This window comes from Podarcis liolepis (genome assembly GCF_965112155.1).
Source record: "Podarcis liolepis genome assembly, contig: HAP1_SCAFFOLD_117, whole genome shotgun sequence".
Taxonomy (NCBI): Eukaryota; Metazoa; Chordata; class Lepidosauria; order Squamata; family Lacertidae; genus Podarcis; species Podarcis liolepis.
The window spans coordinates 1-22857 of NW_028148779.1; the positions used below are offsets into that span (position 1 = coordinate 1).

Sequence of the window (22857 nt, forward strand, 5' to 3'; positions counted from 1 at the left end):
GTTCGTTCACCATTCTCTGTTTTCTTTTAATATGAGTTATGATAGCTGAAATGCTTTTTAATGTTTTAAAAAGCATAATTGGACGTGGTACTTTTACTTTGGATATGGTAATGGATAAGTATAAAGTTCTGTTTCAGGTAGACTCTGCCCTGATGTTCTGACTACTAGATAAGGAGAGTACTGTATATAATTTTTTTTAATCCTTTTTCTAATAACTGTTTCATTGTACTTTTATATTGGCAATAGTATTGCATATAACAGCCAAATTCTTGTAAAATAGACCCATTGGGGATACGTATTAGGAAAGGGGCTTTCCTGAACTGCCTGTGTCTTCCGTGGGACTGCAAGTGTGGTGGCCTTGTGTTTGGAGTATCAGACTGACTCCTAGGAGAGCAGGGTTCAAATACCCATTGCGTCATGGAGTTTTCTGGGTGACCTTAGTCCAGGGGTGGCCTATCTGGTTTGCCGCCTGAGGCAAAATGGGAAGGTGCCACCCTGCACGTGTGTCACCCGCGCCCCCTTGCTGCCCCTGCCAAACCCTTGCTCACCAGGGGTGCACAGTTGTGATTGCAGTGAGGTCTTGCAAGAGGGTGCAGAGGCCTCCAGAGACTCTTGTGTAATCTCTCCAGAACAGGCTACATTCAAGCCTTTTCAAATCTAGAGGTTTCCACATACTTATCTCTCCATCCAGGCAGGTAAGATGCAATATCACAGTTCAATGCACTCAAGGGGCAAGTGGTGGATTAGGCCTATTGGTGGAGGTGATAATGCCCTTTACCTGCCTAGAGCCAGTGTGGTGTAGTGGTTAAGAGCGGTAGTCTCCTAATCTAGGAAACTGGGTTCGCTTCCCTGCTCCTCCACATGCAGCTGCTGGGTGACCTTGGGCCGGTCACACTTCTTTGAAGTCTCTCAGCCCCACTCACCTCACAGAGTGTTTGTTGTGGGGGAGGAAGGGAAAGGAGAATGTGAGCCGCTTTGAGACTCCTGAAGGGGAGTGAAAGGCGGGATATCAAATCCAAACTCCTCTTCTTCTTCTTCTGTTGGCAAGGGAGGGGGTGTGGTCTGGAGAGCGTTCCAAGAGCCAGACAGACAGACCTGGAGGATGGCGTTAGACCCGTGGCCCTGAGGTTGCCCACCCTGACTAGGTCTTCAGTTCAATCTGAAATGGGAACTGAATGCCCTTTTGTGAGTTGTGATGTTATTGTATCTCTCCTATACAGTATAAATACATACTTTGTAACCTCTGGCTTCCTATGGAAATGAACTTGCAAGACAAGGCACACCAAAGAGAAGCTAGGCAAAGGAGGCCTTAGATTATGAGTCCTGGACACCCTTCAACTCTCTTCCTATAAGTACCCCCAGGATGTACAGAGCACTGAAACACACACAGCGTGGCCACTTTCAGATGATCATAATTCGCTCAATAAGCCATCATGTGAATGAGTCTTGGCCCCCGCATGCAAGTCCCCCAGTATGCTTCACTCCTCTGTCCATGTGCTCCGGCGAACAAACCAGGAAATCCTCTGTTAATGATAATTTCCTGTTATGTCTGAACTGGGAAACTTTGGTTAATTGCTTTGGACCAAACCAAGATATGAAGCCATCCTTTGAATTCAGCTTCATATTCCAACTTCCTCAGAAGCCATTAACTCTCACTTGTGATGAGCAAAGTACTGTCGCTACATGGGGGGCACAAGGGTCATTTGTGTCTTGGTTTAAAGCTGAATTCAGCCAGGGTCTCTCTACCATTCACCATGGAGTCTTAGTTTATATTTGCATAATCTTGAATTTTTAAAGACATTGATAAGAGTAGAATTTAAATAAAGTCAATTTTCTGTAATGTTGATTACTAAAACAATCTCATTTTGCTTCAAAACCCAGTACACTAATTATTTAACACTTAACAAAACTGAGATAAGTCTTTAACCGTACAGAAAAAATGAACAACTTTTAATAAATTTTCATTCTAGGCCATGCTTTTTTTGTTATCTATGAGATGCCTTGTCTAATATTATTTTAAAATGCTTCTATGTTACTGCATTGACTGACTTCCAATATGTTGTGTAACAAAAATCAGCTTGTACAACGGGACTTCTAGTTTCTCCTCTTCCCCCTACAGCCCCTCAAATGCCCCCATAATTTGCTCTAGAGCAGGGATGGTGAAGCTGAGTGCCCAAACTGCAGCCCAAAACCCACTTATTTATCGCAAAGTGCCAACATGGCAATTTAACCTGAAAACTGAGATTTTAGTTTAGAAAAAACAACTCATACATTAACATCTTTTGTCTTAAATGAAAAACACAATAGCAGAGCTTTCAATGATACAAACAACTTTTTTTTTTGAAAGGTAAAGGTTTGCATTTCGCATGCTTTTGAACAATTAATGTGATTTTTGCTGTTGTACGCATGCTGATAATTTGTCTAACCTTGCTGAACTCAAGGCAGCTTACTTCCGACTAGGAACAACAGACTGGCGGGAGGCCCTGGCGCATCAAAAGTCAGCACCGGCTCAGCCGCTTGCCAGGGTTACCACAGCTCTAAATGCGCCCGAGAGCAGAGCAGGAAGGCGGGTTGGGCGCAACCGAGCTTGATGGTGGGGAGGCGGAGCCAGCTCAGAGGCGGCCGTCAGGTTTGGTTGCAATGGCAGATGGGCTTGATCGGTGACTTGAGTAGCGGTGGTGCAGGCTTTGGATGGAGTGGCAGTTTCCTGGCACAAGCCCTCCCGCCCCCGTGCAGCCGCGAGGGTGAAAATGGTGCCCTAGCAGTGCTGGGACCATACTGGAAGCGGCCAGAAGTCTCCTGTAGTGCTGGAGTGCCAGTTTCAGCTCCTAGCTATGGCCCTGCTTGGGGGGACGACACGCGTGCCCACAGAGAGGGCTCTGAGTGCCCCCTCTGGCAGGCGTGCCAGAGGTTCGCCACCACTGCTCTAGAGTGTTCCCCAGCCCTGTGGAACAGATTTTCAGGGTGTGCAGAGATTGCCAAGGTGAAGGGAGGAAAGGAAGGAGAAGCTACCTTGCTATGTTGGATCTCATTCAGGAGTAATAAGACTCATCCAAATGACTATGTAGTATCTCTTCACCTTGCAATTGCATACATCCTCCAGAATTCATAAGCCAATTGTACTATTATATTATGTAAAGGTAAAAGGTAAAGGACCCCTGGACGGTTAAGTCCAGTCAAAGGTGATTATGGGATGTGGCGCTCATCTTGCTTTTCAGGCCAAGGGAGCTGCTGTTTGTCCACAGACACCTTTCCGGGTCATGTGGTGCAACAGAACACCATGATGAGTGCCAGAGCGCATGGAAACGCCATTTCCCTTCCTGCCACAGCAATACCTATTTATCTACTTTCGTACTTCTAGGTTGGCAGAAGCTGGGACAGAGCAATGGGAGGTCACCCCATCGCACACATTCAAACTGCCAACCTTCCAATCAGCAAGCCCAAGAGGCTCAGACCACAGCGCTACCCATGTCCCTCTGAATTATCTGACAAATGTAAAGTAAGCTTTTGAAAATTCCCAGTTTTATAAACTCTCCATACTTTGCACTGAGAAAAGTGCTACTGAGAAAAATCTTGCAATCATAATGACATCATAGAAGCTTTCATATATAAAGATCAGGATCCCCCTTTATGACATCACAGAACCCTTCCCCAGCTGATGGGTTGATTATATTCCCTGCATTCAAATCTCTCCAGTGCTCAGGCTGAGAGCTTGGTCATGATGGAAGGATTTATTTGATTTATTTAAATCTTTTTTTAGACAATGAATATGAACTTAGTTATTTGCTACGATTCCTACACAGGGAACATCAATTAGCAGAAGACATTTCTTGCTGAAAATTTCACAGAATGTTTTCTCAAGGTCCTTGTCAGGTTTCTCTCCTTTGGACAGTCTTATTGTTTCAAGATGTTATTGGCTTTTGTGAACGACCAGCTTGGACAAGAGTTGCTTGGGAAATGACTCTACAGGATCTGGAACTACTGGCGACTAAACAGCAATCTAACTGTTTTCGTGATTCAATGTGTCAAGTATGCCATTGTTTTACTGGCTTAGGACTATCCAAAGAGTCTCTAGAAGTTGTGTATGCTGGTTGTAAAGTAGCATTCCTCATAGTGAGTGGTTTAGCTGTCCACTACCTGTTTACCAAACTGAAACTGAAATTGACACTGGCGAAACCCACAATGGTAAGATGTTCTCAATTAGCACATTGTCTGGCTTTAATTTCTGACCTTTAACTCAGATTCCAGTTTAATAGAAAAATATATGTAAAAAAACAAACCATGAGTCTTAATGCTGATCCCAGTCAGAAGTACTTCCTAAGTAACACGTGTCAGGACAAGGTGAGCACAGCCACACTATAAATCTACTGGTTTTATTTAACATCAATTTCCTCTACAGAACCCTGGAAGTTGTAATATGAGCTGACAATTCTGTGAGAGATCCCTAGCACTCTCAGAACTGTGATTTCACTAATTCTTTGCAAGGACAAAACCATGTATAGTCTGGTGTGTAGATATGCCCAATGTGTACTTTGTACACAAAAAACTAAATTTTGAACAACTGAACCACCTGGGACTCTAACTACAGTGAACTGGCTAAGTATGTGCCTAATTTATACTTTTACCTACTTATACCTACTTATATGTTAAAGAATCAAGTGATCTCGCTATCTAATAAGCTCAGCTTTCACAGAACAGCAGATAGAAGATCAATGAGCATATAGTGGTACCTCGGGTTACATACGCTTCAGGTTACATACGCTTCAGGTTACAGACTCCGCTAACCCAGAAATATTACTTCAGGTTAAGAACTTTGCTTCAGGCTAAGAACAGAAATCATGCTCCGGCGCTGTAGCGGCAGTGGGAGGCCCCATTAGCTAAAGTGGTGCTTCAGGTTAAGAACAGTTTCAGGTTAAGAGCGGACCTCCGGAACGAATTAAGTACGTAACCAGAGGTACCACTGTACTACCATAAAGCCAAAGGGATGTTGTTTTTTATGCCACAGGGTCAAATCCAGAACAGCAGTCTAAGACCAGGAGTACAGGGATTTCAGACATCAAATTCCTCTTAAAAGGCATAATAGCAGGGTCAGTGAAAGAGATGGCAACACTATTTAACTTGTAAATGGCTTTCGATGCAAAGTATTACTCCCTGTTTTTCCATTTTTCTCAGCCCTGTAGGACAATTGTCCAAGCACCTGCATTTCCAGTTGCTACCAAAGTGAATGATGAATACACCCACAACATGGACAAAATGCTCTACAGGCTGGTGGCCAACACCTCCAAGATGATGAAATACATGAAGCATGTTGCTCACCGTTACAAGAAAGAAGTCAAATACCGCAAATTAAGCAGAAAGAGCAAAGCAGATGAATTTGATGAAGACGAACAGTTCTTTCCAATTTGTCCCCACAACCACAGCTCCAGTGGAGACACATAATGCATGAAACCTAAAGCCCAGGTTCTTCCCTGCTATGTTCAGCTCTTCCTTTCACAATCTTTCCAATCATACACTTAAGTCAACAGGGTAACACAATAAATGGCGAAAATCTCAACATGCTTGATCAACCTTTTTGAGAAGAATTTAATGTAGAATCTTGTGGATGATTGAGGTGAAAGAGGCCCAAATGAAAGGCTATTAAACATTTATTTAAAAAAAAATCTACCCAAAAATTAAAGCCTGTATCTGATATGCTGTGATTCTTCCATATGACCCTGCTGTATTAAGCAACTTCAGTTTTGCACAATTAGGATAAACAATGCTACATTTGTCTGTCAGAAGATTCCTTTTTCACTGGTAACAAAAATACTATGTTAGCAATTAAATACCAGCCCACCTCAATATATTTCATAGCTAGCCTTACCACTAAGGTAGCATTTCTATGGCAGCAGCAAACAAAAAGGATTTCCCTTCCATTGCTATCCTGATATAGCCTATGCTCTGGAATGATGGGCAAAAAGGGTCATAATGCATGAAACCTAAAAAGCAGGCAAACAGGCAGGTGACTCCAAGGAAAGTGGAGGGTGGACAAGAGATGCAATGGCAGAGGCTCAAGTTTACGTGAGCTTGAACTCACCTGACAGAACAGTGTAAGACATCAGGGCATGAAAAGATCCCTCGGCAACCAAGCAAAACCTGGTCTGATATATTTGGTTTCCTCTTCAACGTCCCTCCCTTTCCTTGGAACAGCTGTGCCTGCCACCCATTGCATGGTCAGTCAGCAATAACCCTTTTTGCAGCCCTTGTTGAGGAACATCTCTTCCCTTTAGTCACTGAGGCTGCCATGCACACTCCCTACAGAAATGATATAGAAGAGTACTCATCGTCGCAGTGTGTGTGTATGCCATCCCAATCCACACAAACTCTTCCTGGGAAGCCAACGCAACGCAGAACACAAACCAAACCAAATACAGTAAATGCAATCAAATGTATCCCACAAACACCATGTAGAACATCATCCTGACTCAGCTAAGAACTAAACATGGAATCCTTGCCAGTGACCACAGCTGGTTTTCAACTCAATTTAACTATTTAGATTTGAGGTATCCCCTGTTCAGTCATGTCTTCAGGTGGGCAAGATACTATAATTAACAAGGTAGCTTCGTGACCTCATCACAATGGAGCAAGTTCTTGACCTTGACCTTTCTCCCGTTCTCAGAGGCATACCTAGGCTCCCTTGTGCCCTTTGCAAAGAGCTGTATCGGTGCCTGGAAAGCTGGGAGAAACTGTGGAAGCCAACAAACAAATTGACTATGGGGTGAGCGAGACAGAGCTCCTGGCCTAGGAAGTGTCTCACTGAATTCAAAAGAGACTTCTGAGCAGGCATATACACGGTTGCACTATTAGGGGCACCAAATATTGGCATTGCAAAGGGCACTGCTTTAAGCCAAAGCCAGCCACTGCACATGGGGGTTGGAGGGGGGAGAGGTTCCATTTTCCCAGGTGTTGCAAGCAGTGCCAGAGAGCCCTGTCACACACCAAGGGGCTTCTGGCGGTTCCCTCACTGCGAGAAGTGATCCGGCCAGAGGAGCTTCTCAGTAGTGGTGCCTGCCCTGTGGAACGTCCTCCCATCAGAAGTCAAGGAGATGAGTAACACTATAACCTTTAGAAAACACCTAAAGGCAGCCCTGTATAGGGAAGCTTTTTAAGGTTTAATGTTTTATTATGTTTTTATATATGTTGGAAACAGCCCAGAATGGCTGGGGCACAAATAATAAAGTATTATTATTGGTCTGTCCATCTCTACTAGGGGCAAAGAGCAACCCAGCTTTCCCACCTCCCCTCACGGCTCCATCACCCTTTCACTTCAGCAGGGCAAGTTCCTCAGATTTCCTTCTTTCGCCTCTTCCTCCTCCCCTCATGCCCCAACTGTAATGTGTTGGGGACCACTATTACTGCAAAGACGGCCATGCTGAAGACAAATGCCTGCTCCTCCTGCTGCCTGAGGCAGGGAGCTGGTGAGAGCGATGATCCATAGGGAAGCCTTGGCTATGGCTCCAGCCAAGTTGGGCACAGCTAAAGCTGGGAGGAGAAAAGGTGGATTCACAGGCCCTTCCTGCCTGTGCGCACACTCACCTGTGGCACGATTTTCACTCCCCACTGGGATTGCCGCCTTGGTGGGTGCCACTTCACCAATGTCTAGGTATGCCCATTCTACAATGGCTAGCCACCGTTGGACCAGACAGGCCTTTGGTCTGAATCACTAGGACTCACACCTATGTTCCATTGTAAACTATACACTGGCCTGTATAGTACTCTGAATGTCCAGCCAGGAGAACATGATCCTTGGGTTTGCAAAAACATTCAGGCACCCACCCCGCTGTCTGATTCCAAATAAAGAAAGTTTTTTTTAAGGAACTAGGTTGGTATTACAGATAGTTTTAAGCAAAGTAAATTGTTTTAGCATTCGAGTCAAACATTGGCAGGAACTGAGTAGGAGGAAGGGTAGGGGGATATTTGTTTTGCATTAAAATGTAAAATCTATATTCAAAATCAATAATATTTTTAAAAAGTGTTATGTGACTATTCACATTTTAAAATACACATACAGTCATACCTTGGTTCTCAAACAGAATGTGTTCCAGGAGTCCGTTCGACTTCCGGAACTGTTCGAAAACCATAATAAATATTGATGTTTATCTTTCTTCACCCTTGTTTCTTCTTCTCCTTCTCCTTCATTCATTAATTAAATTTGTATACTGCCCTATACCTGTAGGTCTCATGCAGATCTTCCCTGGTGGGGTAGGAGGTACCATTTTGGACCCAAGACATTTTGGCATCTGAGGTGGACCCATCAAGTGCAGCTCAGGTGGCTAGTTTTCATACCTATATCAGAGATAGCCATCTGACCTGTACTATGCAAATATACTCATAGAATTACAGGGAAGGGGAAGAGGAGGAGCCCCCTCCCTTCTAATGAACCCCAGTACAGAATAACATAAAAATAAGAAATTAAATGCATTGAAAAAGCTCAGACTGTTGCACTACTAATAGGCACACCACTCGTGTCCAGTGATGTGCAGTCATTGGACTAGGGAGACTAGGCTAATCCCCTAAATGTTTCCCTAGTGCCTGCTTCCCAAAGCCCGGGAAGCTTCTGCCTGGCTTAGGAAGAGAGGTGCAATGCTCCTACGGGTCCAAGAGCCCTCCTGCCACCTTCCCAAAGTCTGCCTAGCTTTAGGAAGGAGGCAGCAGAGCTCCACATCCTGTCAGAGGCCTGGGGCCTCCTTCCCAAAGCCTAGGAAGCTTCTGCCCAGCTTAGGGAAGGAGGCACAATGCTCACGGGCATGACACCAGCCCCCAACTGCCCTGGCAAGCTGGTGCCTCTGGCCCTAACTGTTCCCCACAAAAAATTCATCACACACCACTGCTAGTGTCCATTACAGCACTGCTGCAGGACACTTCCCCCTCTGCAACCAGGCGTGGTGGAAGCCAATGGGAGGATGGCAACAGCAAGACATTGCCACCCAAGTGCCTTCGAAACAATACAAATGCCACAGTACTCTCGGAAAGACACAGAAACACTCAGGCACCCACACTTTTAACCAACAAAGGCCTGTCCAGGCTGCCAACATTTTGGCATAGGACTGTGTCTTGGAAATGGGTGCTTGTTACAACAACATCAGATATATGGTGCAACGTGCTTAAATGCTGCTGCACCATAAAACCTCTCCCATGCATACCAGCACCAGACTAGCTATGCCCTGATAAAGACATGGAGCTTTTTATACACAGCTTTCTTGCTTTTAGGATACCTAGCATCCTACAGAAAAAATCATAGAATCATAGAATCATAGAGTTGGAAGAGACCACAAGGGCCATCGAGTCCAACCCCCTGCCAAGCAGGAAACACCATCAGAGCACTCCTGACATATGGTTGTCAAGCCTCTGCTTAAAGACCTCCAAAGTAGGAGACTCCACCACACTCCTTGGCAGCAAATTCCACTGTCGAACAGCTCTTACTGTCAGGAAGTTCTTCCTAATGTTTAGGTGGAATCTTCTTTCTTGTAGTTTGGATCCATTGCTCCGTGTCCGCTTCTCTGGAGCAGCAGAAAACAACCTTTCTCCCTCCTCTATGTGACATCCTTTTATATATTTGAACATGGCTATCATATCACCCCTTAACCTCCTCTTCTCCAGGCTAAACATGCCCAGCTCCCTTAGCCGTTCCTCATAAGGCATCGTTTCCAGGCCTTTGACCATTTTGGTTGCCCTCCTCTGGACACGTTCCAGTTTGTCAGTGTCCTTCTTGAATTGTGGTGCCCAGAACTGGACACAGTACTCCAGGTGAGGTCTGACCAGAGCAGAATACAGTGGCACTATTACTTCCCTTGATCTAGATGCTATACTCCTATTGATGCAGCCCAGAATTGCATTGGCTTTTTTAGCTGCCGCGTCACACTGTTGGCTCATGTCAAGTTTGTGGTCAACCAAGACTCCTAGATCCTTTTCACATGTACTGCTCTCAAGCCAGGTGTCACCCATCTTGTATTTGTGCCTCTCATTTTTTTTGCCCAAGTGCAATACTTTACATTTCTCCCTGTTAAAATTCATCTTGTTTGTTTTTGCCCAGTTCTCTAATCTGTCAAGGTCGTTTTGAAGTGTGATCCTGTCCTCTGGGGTGTTAGCCACCCCTCCCAGTTTGGTGTCATCTGCAAATTTGATCAGGATGCCCTTGAGTCCGTCATCCAAGTCGTTGATAAAGATGTTGAATAAGACCGGGCCCAAGACAGAACCCTGTGGCACCCCACTAGTCACTCTTCTCCAGGATGAAGAGGAACCATTGATGAGCACCCTTTGGGTTCGGTCAGTCAGCCAGTTACAAATCCACTGAGTGGTAGCATAGTCAAGACCGCATTTTACCAGCTTCTTTACAAGAATATCATGGGGCACCTTGTCAAATGCCTTGCTGAAATCAAGGTAGGCTACATCCACTGCATCAGTTTAGTGTCTCATCTTCTGACTTTTCTTTTTCTATGAAAATCAGCAATTAAAGTGTTTTACAGCATACAGTTAAGCATTATCACATACTAATATCTGCAGATGAAGCTGCTATTAAAGGCATAGGAACAGAGGTCAGTTAAAAAGTTGGACACAGTAACTTGCACTGTGTTGTCACTCGTTTTCAGAAGCGCCTGCTGATCATGGTACATTCAAGGCTGGTCACGAGGCCATGATAATCCCTCAGTTCAAGTGCATTTGACTTGCATGATTTCAACCAAACATGGCTTGAAGGTGGGATGGTTGAAATTGTACAAGTCAAGGCAGGGAGCTTAAAAGCTCTTTTCATGCTGGGTCCAATCAGGGCTGCCCAACACATAAAGAGCTTTTAAGTTCTTCACCTTGCTTGCTGGGCAAGGCCTGTGCAGCATGCTGGCTCTGGAAGGTTCTGGGATACTCCTGCAAGATTTTGTGGGACAATCTGAGTTCCTGTAAGATCTTGCACAAGCACCACTAGCCTTCTAAAGTTGCTTGCTGGGAAAGGCCTGAGGCAGTTTTAAGGTAGTGTGACTGGTTTGGTTGCACTGGTCACCGCAATGCAGGGGCCGCCATAACATGCTGTCCACCACTGGCAAGGTGCACTCAGCTGACTGGCTCTGGTGATACTGGGGGTGCTCTTTCTCTCCCCTTCACTCATTAGCTGCGGAGCAGTTCCAAGGATTTGATTATACACAATTTTTGCTTATATGTGCAATTTTTGGAACCAAACCCCTACGTACGATGAGGGATTACTGTAAACCACCATGAGACTGTGTGCAAGAATGACACTGTTTTCTTTGGTTACAACTGACTGATATTTGACAGCAAATTTTATTTGTTTAAGTGTCTTTTATGCTATTCTTCAAATAATAGGTGATGAGCCTGTAATGAGAAGAAGCATAACAGAACGCACTGTTAGGAGCTGCCTTTCTAGGCTCACTGTAAATTTTGGCAGAACTGATCTCACTGAAGGAAGATCACTAGGTGGCAGTTGGGCACCAAACCAGACAGGGTAGTTGAAAAACAAGACTGAGAGCATTGTTGTATGGATGGGGATCTAAGGCTTGGAGATCAGGATGCCACCCAATCTTGGTGACCGAGATGAAAGGCAAAGCTATGTTTCTCTGACCAAAATCCAGCACTGAATCAGTCCAAAGGATCTTCATGCAGTTCAAATCATATTCATTTACACCTGTCTAGAATTATGGTCTTATCATGAGTAAGATCAGATCCACATCTCAAAGAAGCTTAGGTGTCACCGCTCTTACCTGCCCAATCCAAGAATGCAACACATTCTGTCTGCTCATATCGGCAGGCAATATCTCTAGCCTTTTCACCCCGGGAGGTGGTTGCATAAATGTCAGCTTCCAGTTCTATAAGAGTTTTCAAAGTCTCTAGTTGGCCCCAGGCTGCAGCACAGTGAAGGAGTGTATAACCTGAGAGAGTGAGCCAAATTAGAATGTGTAGTTGTATATAGAATACCCGTTTATAACATTCTCTCTCTCTCTCTTCATTCACAAAACAACCAAACATAACCAGCTACTTGGAAACCTATATTTTAACCAGAATGTACCTTTAGCATCTCAATCTTAAGATTCAAACCATTCATTTATTATTATTTTTAAAAGCAGGTTATCAGCATTCATTTACAAACAGACAAGCAACTAGTGTCTACTTAAGGTTCTGGTACAAAAGGGATCTTGTGCTCAAGATACAATGATCCTTTTTTAAATTGTAGATCACACTACAAGATCCTTTTTTAAATTGTAGTCTGTTCTTAGTGATCTCTTAAAAAATGTTTCCCATTGTCCTGTCAATATTATAGATTTTAAAAGAATACCCAACTTTTGCCTGCTAAACAGATGGTGCAAATTTTGTAAATAATAAATATAGGTACATCTGTCCAATGTATTCCAGGTGAAAACTGTTATGTTCTGATAATGCTTTATAGGGCATTTTATGGAAAAACAGACTTGTTATGAACTGCTTGCATGGTGTTCTGCAGAGAGGAAGGATCGCCCTCAGACAACCAGGTAAAGAGGGCTTTTTTCCCAACTACAGAGAAAAAAGTATGAGCAGGCAAACTAGTAAAAAAATTGTGGAGTACATTTTTTGCATAACTGGTCAGTTATGTACCTCGGGCCGTCTTATCCTTCAGATCAACCCCGTATCTTGCCAGTGTCCGGATAACGTCGCTCTGCCCAGCCATACAGGTTGCATACAGCAGGCCTCTGCCCACAATATCCTTTTCCATTAAAAGCTGGTTGGCTTTTTCATGATCAGGATCTTCCAGGTCCTCAAAAATCTGTTGTACTCCCTCTGTGTCACCAGTTAGACAAGCTCTCAGGAGAGGATTGAAAGGCTTTGGTTCCTCTTGAGGCCCCAAGTTCTCGTGCTCACTTTTGTTTGCCGAGTCTACTATCTCCTCTGTTGATTCCATTTTCCTGGAATAAGCCTGAAAAGGAACAAAATGGAACCTAATTTTTGTTTGCAGGAAATTCATACTATTTGGTCAAGGACAAATCAAAAGGTTGTTAGGTCTCTAAGTATCCTTTCTTTTTGACTAGGGGATGTTGGAAGAAAGATAATAAGAAAGAAATCCATCCTAACAGCTATCAGCTCACCCACCCAGGATCACATTTTTACTTTTCCTCATTCTAGTCACACATTTTCCATCCATATTTGTGGCTGAAAACTAATATGCTTCCCATCTTTCATGTCCACTACTAGGTTTTCCTGTGACTCCTGGGAGTAAGAAAGAATGCAGGAAAACTACTTCTGAAAAACCTTGTATCACCAGAATTACTACACTCACAGTGTGAATCTGTGCATGTTCATCCAGAAGAAAGTCCCACTGAGTTCAGTTAGTGCACATAGGATTACAAAGTTCCAACATAACTTTCTCAAAATGTGACCCACAAATATTTGATTACACTACTGGCATAACAACATGTGTTTGAAGAAGTCAGATAAAAAGGGAAGATATCAAAATATTATCTCCTGTTGCTCATAAACAATTGGGTGGAACTTAATATAATCCTTTTGCCATAGTATTTTCTCTCCTTTCTAGTTTGGTTCAAAGATACTGTTAGATGTCACCCCTATCTCCCTGAGCTGTGCAAGATTCCAGGGGACGCATGTGCGCCATACCCGGGGCCTGTTTTTCCTTTTTGGGGTTTTCCCTAAGAAATGAAGTACACGTACATGTCAGTCTCATTCAAGGTGTACCAAATCTATTTGGGTTTTTGTGTGTGTGTTTTTTTGGTATTTGTATCCCTCTTGAACAGCCTTCTCCCCACCTTGGCACCTTCCAGATGTTGGACCAAAACCCTGATCAGCCTCAGCCAGTGTGACCTGGAATCACCTGGAATGATGGGATTTGGGGTACAAAACATTTGAGAGCACCAAGCTGTTAAAGGCTGCTCCTGTGTTTTGCTAAGATTGCCAAGTGCCAACCTCTCCATGAAGCCTTTGACATGTTCCCCACTGTGAGGAAGTCTAACTGAAATGAAGTCTTCTCCCATTTTATCCATGCCTTGTGCCCATATCTTGACAATGAGTCCCTTTTGAGGCAGAGGCCTGTCCCTTTCTTTGTTCTTTGTAAATGTGCCAGTGGGTATGTGGCTGGTGCTAAATAAATAAATAAAAATAAAATAAAATATAACCACCAAATAACTTTCTGGACACTCAGATTATCCTGCCTGCCTGATTGCAAAACTACAGGGTTTGTATTCAAGCAACTTTTTTTTTATTTCATAAAATTTATACCCCACTTGATTCTGAAAAATATAAAGAGATAAAACAATAATTTTGAGGAAAAATTCACAACCATACTTTTGAGTACTGTATTTTAACTTTTGTATGTTTTACGAGATTAAAATCACCCCAACTTTCTAAGCATGTGGGTAGGCAGGCCTGAACAAGAATGTTTTTAGCATTCTTTTACTCAGAATAGAGCCATTAACAATTAACGACATAGGTCTACTCTGAGTAAAAGTTAGTTGACTAAAACCCCATGGTTTTTTCCACGCACTCTTTCCCCCCCCCCCAGCTCATCCCTCCCCCTCCTCGCCCCGCTTTTTCTGACCTCTTCCTTCGCGCCGCAGCGCAGGAGCGGATGCCGTCGCCATGGCAACGGCGCGGGAACTCCCTGAGGCCGGAACTTCCGCGCGGCAGCTCGCCGTTCCCGAACGGACACCTAACAGGACCGGGCGGCTTCCGGCCGGCGGTGCACCCGGGTTTGGGGCGGGGGGGGGCTCGGGGGCGGGGTGTGTGCGCTGCGTGCGCGGCTCCTACCGGCAGTTTCCGGGACCAGCAGGAGCTGCGGGAGCCGCTGCGGTGCCGAAAGAAGCCGGGAAGGACCCTTCGAAAGGCCGCCCCCCGCCTCCGCTCCCCGCCTCCGCTGCGAGGTCGGTTCCCGAGTCAGCCGGGGCGGAGGAGGGGGAGCCGGGGGGGGCGCGAAAGGGGGAGCGCGTACAAGAGCCCCTCAGGCCAAAGGTCCGCCGGTCCCGGGGCCTGCTCCCTTCCAGCCGGGTGCTTCCCCCGTCCACCCGTCTGCCGGGCACGGAGGCAGCAGCTCTCTCCGCCTCGCTCCCGGCCCCTGGCATGCAGCGGGGTATACTGCCTCCGAACGTGGAGGCTCCATTTAGCTGTCGCCGTTGATGGACCCCCATGGATCTTGTTTGTTTAGTCATCCCGCAGACCCGCTCCTGGGCCAGAGGGGGGAAGGTGAATGGACCCTAGAATATGTCAGGTGGTTTGAGGTGGAGAAAATGGAGTTTGGGTGACCAAGCTGGAAGATGGACTTGCAGCGGCTGAGGGCGGGGGGGATACAGTGCGGCTGCATCGGACCAAGGAGGCGCTGAGTACCGTGGGATTTATTTAGTTACTTTATTTTTTGGCCTTCGAGGATGCATCAATTTGGATCCTGGGCTTTTAGAAGATTTGCCTTCTCTGACAGCTTCCCAAACTTCTGCAGTGATTGGCTGCATAATCCTTTACATGCCTACGCAGAACTAAGTTCCATTAAATCAAACGGGTCTTGCTTCCAGAAATCAGTGGATAGGGTTGCTACTTTAGATGGCCTGCACACGTCAATCTCTTTGGGAATCTGAGATTCACTCTGTTGGTGCCCAGTTTCAGCATCCCATGGAGGTTATCTGATACATTTTTGGGTAGGAAAGTGGAATTTACAGCCTGCAGGCCAATCTTGGCCCACCAGGGGGCCCAGTGAGGTCATTTCCCCCAGACCATGCCCACCCACTATCAGCTGACATCACTGCTGATGGAAGGAGGGAACAGAGGTTAATTCTGCACTGGTGGCATACCCTGTTCCCAGTAGGGAACAGGACCACACAACCTAGGCAGCAAGATTTAGTCCCTGCTTTTCAGCCTTTTTAAACCAATGGTATTGATTATTTAAAGGCAGAGCATTGAGAGACTTACATACCTGTGGAAGGGATTTTAACAGGTGGGTGGGACAGCCTACCTGTTAGTCATGTGATACCCTAATCACATGTGACCCCAACCACCTGTCAAGTTTGTCCTAATGAGGATCTGTCCCTAGCCCAATTTTTGGGAAACCTTGATTTTTCCAGGGCTGAAAAAGTGCTAGAATTCTATTCTGCAGGTGCTGTTTTGGTATAGAATAGGTAAAGCATTTCAAATTCTTAGGTGTTGTAATCTAACTTTTAGGAACCTTTGTGGTCACTCATCAATTTCTTTTTTTGTCCAGTCCTGTTGACCTCAATGGATAAAATGAATAGAAGGCAGGGATTCTTGATTATTCAGGGTTTGTGAATTACCTCAACTTCATAGCAAGGTGAGTGGCTGTAAACATGGTTCGTTCACCATTCTCTGTTTTCTTTTAATATGAGTTATGATAGCTGAAATGCTTTTTAATGTTTTAAAAAGCATAATTGGACGTGGTACTTTTACTTTGGATATGGTAATGGATAAGTATAAAGTTCTGTTTCAGATAGACTCTGCCCTGATGTTCTGACTACTAGATAAGGAGAGTACTGTATATAAATTTTTTTAATCCTTTTTCTAATAACTCTTTCATTGTACTTTTATATTGGCAATAGTATTGCATAAAGCAGCTAAATTCTTGTATGATAGACTCCTTGGGGATACGTATTAGGAAAGGGGCTTTCCTGAACTGCCTGTGTCTTCCGTGGGACTGCAAGTGTGGTGGCCTTGTGTTTGGAGTATCAGACTGACTCCTAGGAGAGCAGGGTTCAAATACCCATTGCGTCATGGAGTTTTCTGGGTGACCTTAGTCCAGGGGTGGCCTATCTGGTTTGCCGCCTGAGGCAAAATGGGAAGGTGCCACCCTGCACGTGTGTCACCCGCGCCCCCTTGCTGCCCCTGCCAAACCCTTGCTCACCAGGGGTGCACAGTTGTGGTTGCAGTGAGGTCTTGCAAGAGGGTGCAGAGGCCTCCAGAGACTCTTGTGTAATCTCTCCAGAACAGGCTACATTCAAGCCTTTTCAAATCTAGAGGTTTCCACATACTTATCTCTCCATCCAGGCAGGTAAGATGCAATATCACAGTTCAATGCACTCAAGGGGCAAGTGGTGGATTAGGCCTATTGGTGGAGGTGATAATGCCGTTTACCTGCCTAGAGCCAGTGTGGTGTAGTGGTTAAGAGCGGTAGTCTCCTAATCTAGGAAACTGGGTTCGCTTCCCTGCTCCTCCACATGCAGCTGCTGGGTGACCTTGGGCCAGTCACACTTCTATGAAGTCTCTCAGCCCCATTCACCTCACAGAGTGATTGTTGTCAGAGAGGAAGGGAAAGGAGATTGTTGGCCGCTTTGAGACTCCTTAGAGTAGTGATAAAGCAGGATATCAAATCCAAACTCTTCTTCTTCTCTTCTATTATAACCCCTAGGCTAGATTATCATAACACATTATATGTGGGGCTGCCTTCGCATGTGATTCTGAAACCGCCATTAATTCAGACTGCAAATGAAAGATCTCCTAACTGGGACCTGGGGTTGGAAAGGTATCTTTCCTTTGCTTAAAGAACAACACTGGCTTCCAGGCCTATTTCACACTGAGAGCCAGTGTGGTGTAGTGGTTCAGAGCGGTAGTCTCATAATCTGGGGAACCGGGTTCGCGTCTCCGCTCCTCCACATGCAGCTGCTGGGTGACCTTGGGCCAGTCACACTTCTATGAAGTCTCTCAGCCCCACTCACCTCACAGAGTGTTTGTTGTGGGGGAGGAAGGGAAAGGAGAATGTGAGCCGCTTTGAGACTCCTGAAGGGGAGTGAAAGGCGGGATATCAAATCCAAACTCTTCTTCTTCTTCTTCTGTTGGCAAGGGAGGGGGTGTGGTCTGGAGAGCGTTCCAAGAGCCAGACAGACAGACCTGGAGGATGGCGTTAGACCCGTGGCCCCGAGGTTCCCCACCCCAACTAGGTCTTCGGTTAAATCTGAAATGGGAACTGAATGCCCTTTTGTGAGTTGTGATGTTATTGTATCTCTCCTATACAGTATAAATACATACTTTGTAACCTCTGGCTTCCTATGGAAATGAACTTGCAAGACAAGACACACCAAAGAGAAGCTAGGCAAAGGAGGCCTTAGATTATGAGTCCTGGACACCCTTCAACTCTCTTCCTATAAGTACCCCCAGGATGTACAGAGCACTGAAACACACACAGCGTGGCCACTTTCAGATGATCATAATTCGCTCAATAAGCCATCATGTGAATGAGTCTTGGCCCCCGCATGCAAGTCCCCCAGTATGCTTCACTCCTCTGTCCATGTGCTCCGGCGAACAAACCAGGAAATCCTCTGTTAATGATAATTTCCTGTTATGTCTGAACTGGGAAACTTTGGTTAATTGCTTTGGACCAAACCAAGATATGAAGCCATCCTTTGAATTCAGCTTCATATTCCAACTTCCTCAGAAGCCATTAACTCTCACTTGTGATGAGCAAAGTACTGTCGCTACATGGGGGGCACAAGGGTCATTTGTGTCTTGGTTTAAAGCTGAATTCAGCCAGGGTCTCTCTACCATTCACCATGGAGTCTTAGTTTATATTTGCATAATCTTGAATTTTTAAAGACATTGATAAGAGTAGAATTTAAATAAAGTCAATTTTCTGTAATGTTGATTACTAAAACAATCTCATTTTGCTTCAAAACCCAGTACACTAATTATTTAACACTTAACAAAACTGAGATAAGTCTTTAACCGTACAGAAAAAATGAACAACTTTTAATAAATTTTCATTCTAGGCCATGCTTTTTTTGTTATCTATGAGATGCCTTGTCTAATATTATTTTAAAATGCTTCTATGTTACTGCATTGACTGACTTCCAATATGTTGTGTAACAAAAATCAGCTTGTACAACGGGACTTCTAGTTTCTCCTCTTCCCCCTACAGCCCCTCAAATGCCCCCATAATTTGCTCTAGAGCAGGGATGGTGAAGCTGAGTGCCCAAACTGCAGCCCAAAACCCACTTATTTATCGCAAAGTGCCAACATGGCAATTTAACCTGAAAACTGAGATTTTAGTTTAGAAAAAACAACTCATACATTAACATCTTTTGTCTTAAATGAAAAACACAATAGCAGAGCTTTCAATGATACAAACAACTTTTTTTTTTGAAAGGTAAAGGTTTGCATTTCGCATGCTTTTGAACAATTAATGTGATTTTTGCTGTTGTACGCATGCTGATAATTTGTCTAACCTTGCTGAACTCAAGGCAGCTTACTTCCGACTAGGAACAACAGACTGGCGGGAGGCCCTGGCGCATCAAAAGTCAGCACCGGCTCAGCCCCTTGCCAGGGTTACCACAGCTCTAAATGCGCCCGAGAGCAGAGCAGGAAGGCGGGTTGGGCGCAACCGAGCTTGATGGTGGGGAGGCGGAGCCAGCTCAGAGGCGGCCGTCAGGTTTGGTTGCAATGGCAGATGGGCTTGATCGGTGACTTGAGTAGCGGTGGTGCAGGCTTTGGATGGAGTGGCAGTTTCCTGGCACAAGCCCTCCCGCCCCCGTGCAGCCGCGAGGGTGAAAATGGTGCCCTAGCAGTGCTGGGACCATACTGGAAGCGGCCAGAAGTCTCCTGTAGTGCTGGAGTGCCAGTTTCAGCTCCTAGCTATGGCCCTGCTTGGGGGGACGACACGCGTGCCCACAGAGAGGGCTCTGAGTGCCCCCTCTGGCAGGCGTGCCAGAGGTTCGCCACCACTGCTCTAGAGTGTTCCCCAGCCCTGTGGAACAGATTTTCAGGGTGTGCAGAGATTGCCAAGGTGAAGGGAGGAAAGGAAGGAGAAGCTACCTTGCTATGTTGGATCTCATTCAGGAGTAATAAGACTCATCCAAATGACTATGTAGTATCTCTTCACCTTGCAATTGCATACATCCTCCAGAATTCATAAGCCAATTGTACTATTATATTATGTAAAGGTAAAAGGTAAAGGACCCCTGGACGGTTAAGTCCAGTCAAAGGTGATTATGGGATGTGGCGCTCATCTTGCTTTTCAGGCCAAGGGAGCTGCTGTTTGTCCACAGACACCTTTCCGGGTCATGTGGTGCAACAGAACACCATGATGAGTGCCAGAGCGCATGGAAACGCCATTTCCCTTCCTGCCACAGCAATACCTATTTATCTACTTTCGTACTTCTAGGTTGGCAGAAGCTGGGACAGAGCAATGGGAGGTCACCCCATCGCACACATTCAAACTGCCAACCTTCCAATCAGCAAGCCCAAGAGGCTCAGACCACAGCGCTACCCATGTCCCTCTGAATTATCTGACAAATGTAAAGTAAGCTTTTGAAAATTCCCAGTTTTATAAACTCTCCATACTTTGCACTGAGAAAAGTGCTACTGAGAAAAATCTTGCAATCATAATGACATCATAGAAGCTTTCATATATAAAGATCAGGATCCCCCTTTATGACATCACAGAACCCTTCCCCAGCTGATGGGTTGATTATATTCCCTGCATTCAAATCTCTCCAGTGCTCAGGCTGAGAGCTTGGTCATGATGGAAGGATTTATTTGATTTATTTAAATCTTTTTTTAGACAATGAATATGAACTTAGTTATTTGCTACGATTCCTACACAGGGAACATCAATTAGCAGAAGACATTTCTTGCTGAAAATTTCACAGAATGTTTTCTCAAGGTCCTTGTCAGGTTTCTCTCCTTTGGACAGTCTTATTGTTTCAAGATGTTATTGGCTTTTGTGAACGACCAGCTTGGACAAGAGTTGCTTGGGAAATGACTCTACAGGATCTGGAACTACTGGCGACTAAACAGCAATCTAACTGTTTTCGTGATTCAATGTGTCAAGTATGCCATTGTTTTACTGGCTTAGGACTATCCAAAGAGTCTCTAGAAGTTGTGTATGCTGGTTGTAAAGTAGCATTCCTCATAGTGAGTGGTTTAGCTGTCCACTACCTGTTTACCAAACTGAAACTGAAATTGACACTGGCGAAACCCACAATGGTAAGATGTTCTCAATTAGCACATTGTCTGGCTTTAATTTCTGACCTTTAACTCAGATTCCAGTTTAATAGAAAAATATATGTAAAAAAACAAACCATGAGTCTTAATGCTGATCCCAGTCAGAAGTACTTCCTAAGTAACACGTGTCAGGACAAGGTGAGCACAGCCACACTATAAATCTACTGGTTTTATTTAACATCAATTTCCTCTACAGAACCCTGGAAGTTGTAATATGAGCTGACAATTCTGTGAGAGATCCCTAGCACTCTCAGAACTGTGATTTCACTAATTCTTTGCAAGGACAAAACCATGTATAGTCTGGTGTGTAGATATGCCCAATGTGTACTTTGTACACAAAAAACTAAATTTTGAACAACTGAACCACCTGGGACTCTAACTACAGTGAACTGGCTAAGTATGTGCCTAATTTATACTTTTACCTACTTATACCTACTTATATGTTAAAGAATCAAGTGATCTCGCTATCTAATAAGCTCAGCTTTCACAGAACAGCAGATAGAAGATCAATGAGCATATAGTGGTACCTCGGGTTACATACGCTTCAGGTTACATACGCTTCAGGTTACAGACTCCGCTAACCCAGAAATATTACTTCAGGTTAAGAACTTTGCTTCAGGCTAAGAACAGAAATCATGCTCCGGCGCTGTAGCGGCAGTGGGAGGCCCCATTAGCTAAAGTGGTGCTTCAGGTTAAGAACAGTTTCAGGTTAAGAGCGGACCTCCGGAACGAATTAAGTACGTAACCAGAGGTACCACTGTACTACCATAAAGCCAAAGGGATGTTGTTTTTTATGCCACAGGGTCAAATCCAGAACAGCAGTCTAAGACCAGGAGTACAGGGATTTCAGACATCAAATTCCTCTTAAAAGGCATAATAGCAGGGTCAGTGAAAGAGATGGCAACACTATTTAACTTGTAAATGGCTTTCGATGCAAAGTATTACTCCCTGTTTTTCCATTTTTCTCAGCCCTGTAGGACAATTGTCCAAGCACCTGCATTTCCAGTTGCTACCAAAGTGAATGATGAATACACCCACAACATGGACAAAATGCTCTACAGGCTGGTGGCCAACACCTCCAAGATGATGAAATACATGAAGCATGTTGCTCACCGTTACAAGAAAGAAGTCAAATACCGCAAATTAAGCAGAAAGAGCAAAGCAGATGAATTTGATGAAGACGAACAGTTCTTTCCAATTTGTCCCCACAACCACAGCTCCAGTGGAGACACATAATGCATGAAACCTAAAGCCCAGGTTCTTCCCTGCTATGTTCAGCTCTTCCTTTCACAATCTTTCCAATCATACACTTAAGTCAACAGGGTAACACAATAAATGGCGAAAATCTCAACATGCTTGATCAACCTTTTTGAGAAGAATTTAATGTAGAATCTTGTGGATGATTGAGGTGAAAGAGGCCCAAATGAAAGGCTATTAAACATTTATTTAAAAAAAAATCTACCCAAAAATTAAAGCCTGTATCTGATATGCTGTGATTCTTCCATATGACCCTGCTGTATTAAGCAACTTCAGTTTTGCACAATTAGGATAAACAATGCTACATTTGTCTGTCAGAAGATTCCTTTTTCACTGGTAACAAAAATACTATGTTAGCAATTAAATACCAGCCCACCTCAATATATTTCATAGCTAGCCTTACCACTAAGGTAGCATTTCTATGGCAGCAGCAAACAAAAAGGATTTCCCTTCCATTGCTATCCTGATATAGCCTATGCTCTGGAATGATGGGCAAAAAGGGTCATAATGCATGAAACCTAAAAAGCAGGCAAACAGGCAGGTGACTCCAAGGAAAGTGGAGGGTGGACAAGAGATGCAATGGCAGAGGCTCAAGTTTACGTGAGCTTGAACTCACCTGACAGAACAGTGTAAGACATCAGG

The 22857-nt window shown here is 44.6% G+C and overlaps 3 protein-coding genes across 8 annotated transcripts; 2 read left to right on the forward strand and 1 right to left on the reverse strand.

The window, feature by feature from the left end:
• The first annotated feature begins 3766 nt into the window (after positions 1–3766).
• On the forward strand, positions 3767–5554 carry LOC310699058 (uncharacterized protein). The gene is made up of 2 exons (XM_083520658.1): positions 3767–4185; positions 5173–5554. The coding sequence occupies exons 1-2, from the start codon at positions 3850–3852 to the stop codon at positions 5437–5439; spliced, it is 603 nt and encodes a 200-aa protein (XP_083376784.1). The 5' UTR covers positions 3767–3849; the 3' UTR covers positions 5440–5554.
• Positions 5555–6148: 594 nt separating this feature from the next.
• On the reverse strand, positions 6149–14895 carry LOC310699059 (ankyrin repeat domain-containing protein 45-like). 6 transcript variants are annotated; one of them, XM_083520664.1, is made up of 4 exons: positions 14776–14895; positions 12616–12934; positions 11748–11915; positions 6149–6294 (listed from the first exon to the last, which is right to left on the reverse strand). In XM_083520664.1, exons 2-4 carry the CDS (start codon positions 12917–12919, stop codon positions 6266–6268), a joined length of 501 nt encoding a protein of 166 aa, XP_083376790.1. In that variant the 5' UTR covers positions 12920–12934; positions 14776–14895; the 3' UTR covers positions 6149–6265. The 6 variants fall into 6 exon arrangements, with proteins under 6 accessions (XP_083376790.1, XP_083376787.1, XP_083376786.1 ...); XM_083520661.1 differs by lacking the exon at positions 14776–14895 and adding an exon at positions 14370–14392 and having other exon boundaries at positions 6158–6294; XM_083520660.1 differs by lacking the exon at positions 14776–14895 and adding an exon at positions 13936–14192 and having other exon boundaries at positions 6158–6294.
• Positions 14896–20522: 5627 nt separating this feature from the next.
• On the forward strand, positions 20523–22309 carry LOC310699052 (uncharacterized protein). The gene is made up of 2 exons (XM_083520651.1): positions 20523–20940; positions 21928–22309. Exons 1-2 carry the CDS (start codon positions 20605–20607, stop codon positions 22192–22194), a joined length of 603 nt encoding a protein of 200 aa, XP_083376777.1. The 5' UTR covers positions 20523–20604; the 3' UTR covers positions 22195–22309.
• The last annotated feature ends 548 nt before the right edge of the window (positions 22310–22857 follow it).

Excerpts from the sequence above, each read along its gene's own strand:
- LOC310699058 (XM_083520658.1), top strand. The coding sequence starts at position 3,850 with ATGTTTTCTCAAGGTCCTTGTCAGGTTTCTCTCCTTTGGACAGTCTTA. Across the intron at positions 4,186-5,172 it reads CACTGGCGAAACCCACAATG|CCCTGTAGGACAATTGTCCA; the intron begins GTAAGATGTTCT and ends CATTTTTCTCAG.
- LOC310699059 (XM_083520664.1), bottom strand. The coding sequence starts at position 12,919 with ATGGAATCAACAGAGGAGATAGTAGACTCGGCAAACAAAAGTGAGCAC. Across the intron at positions 11,916-12,615 it reads GAAGGATAAGACGGCCCGAG|GTTATACACTCCTTCACTGT; the intron begins GTACATAACTGA and ends TCACTCTCTCAG. Across the intron at positions 6,295-11,747 it reads TGCATTCTTGGATTGGGCAG|GGAGTGTGCATGGCAGCCTC; the intron begins GTAAGAGCGGTG and ends TCATTTCTGTAG.
- LOC310699052 (XM_083520651.1), top strand. The coding sequence starts at position 20,605 with ATGTTTTCTCAAGGTCCTTGTCAGGTTTCTCTCCTTTGGACAGTCTTA. Across the intron at positions 20,941-21,927 it reads CACTGGCGAAACCCACAATG|CCCTGTAGGACAATTGTCCA; the intron begins GTAAGATGTTCT and ends CATTTTTCTCAG.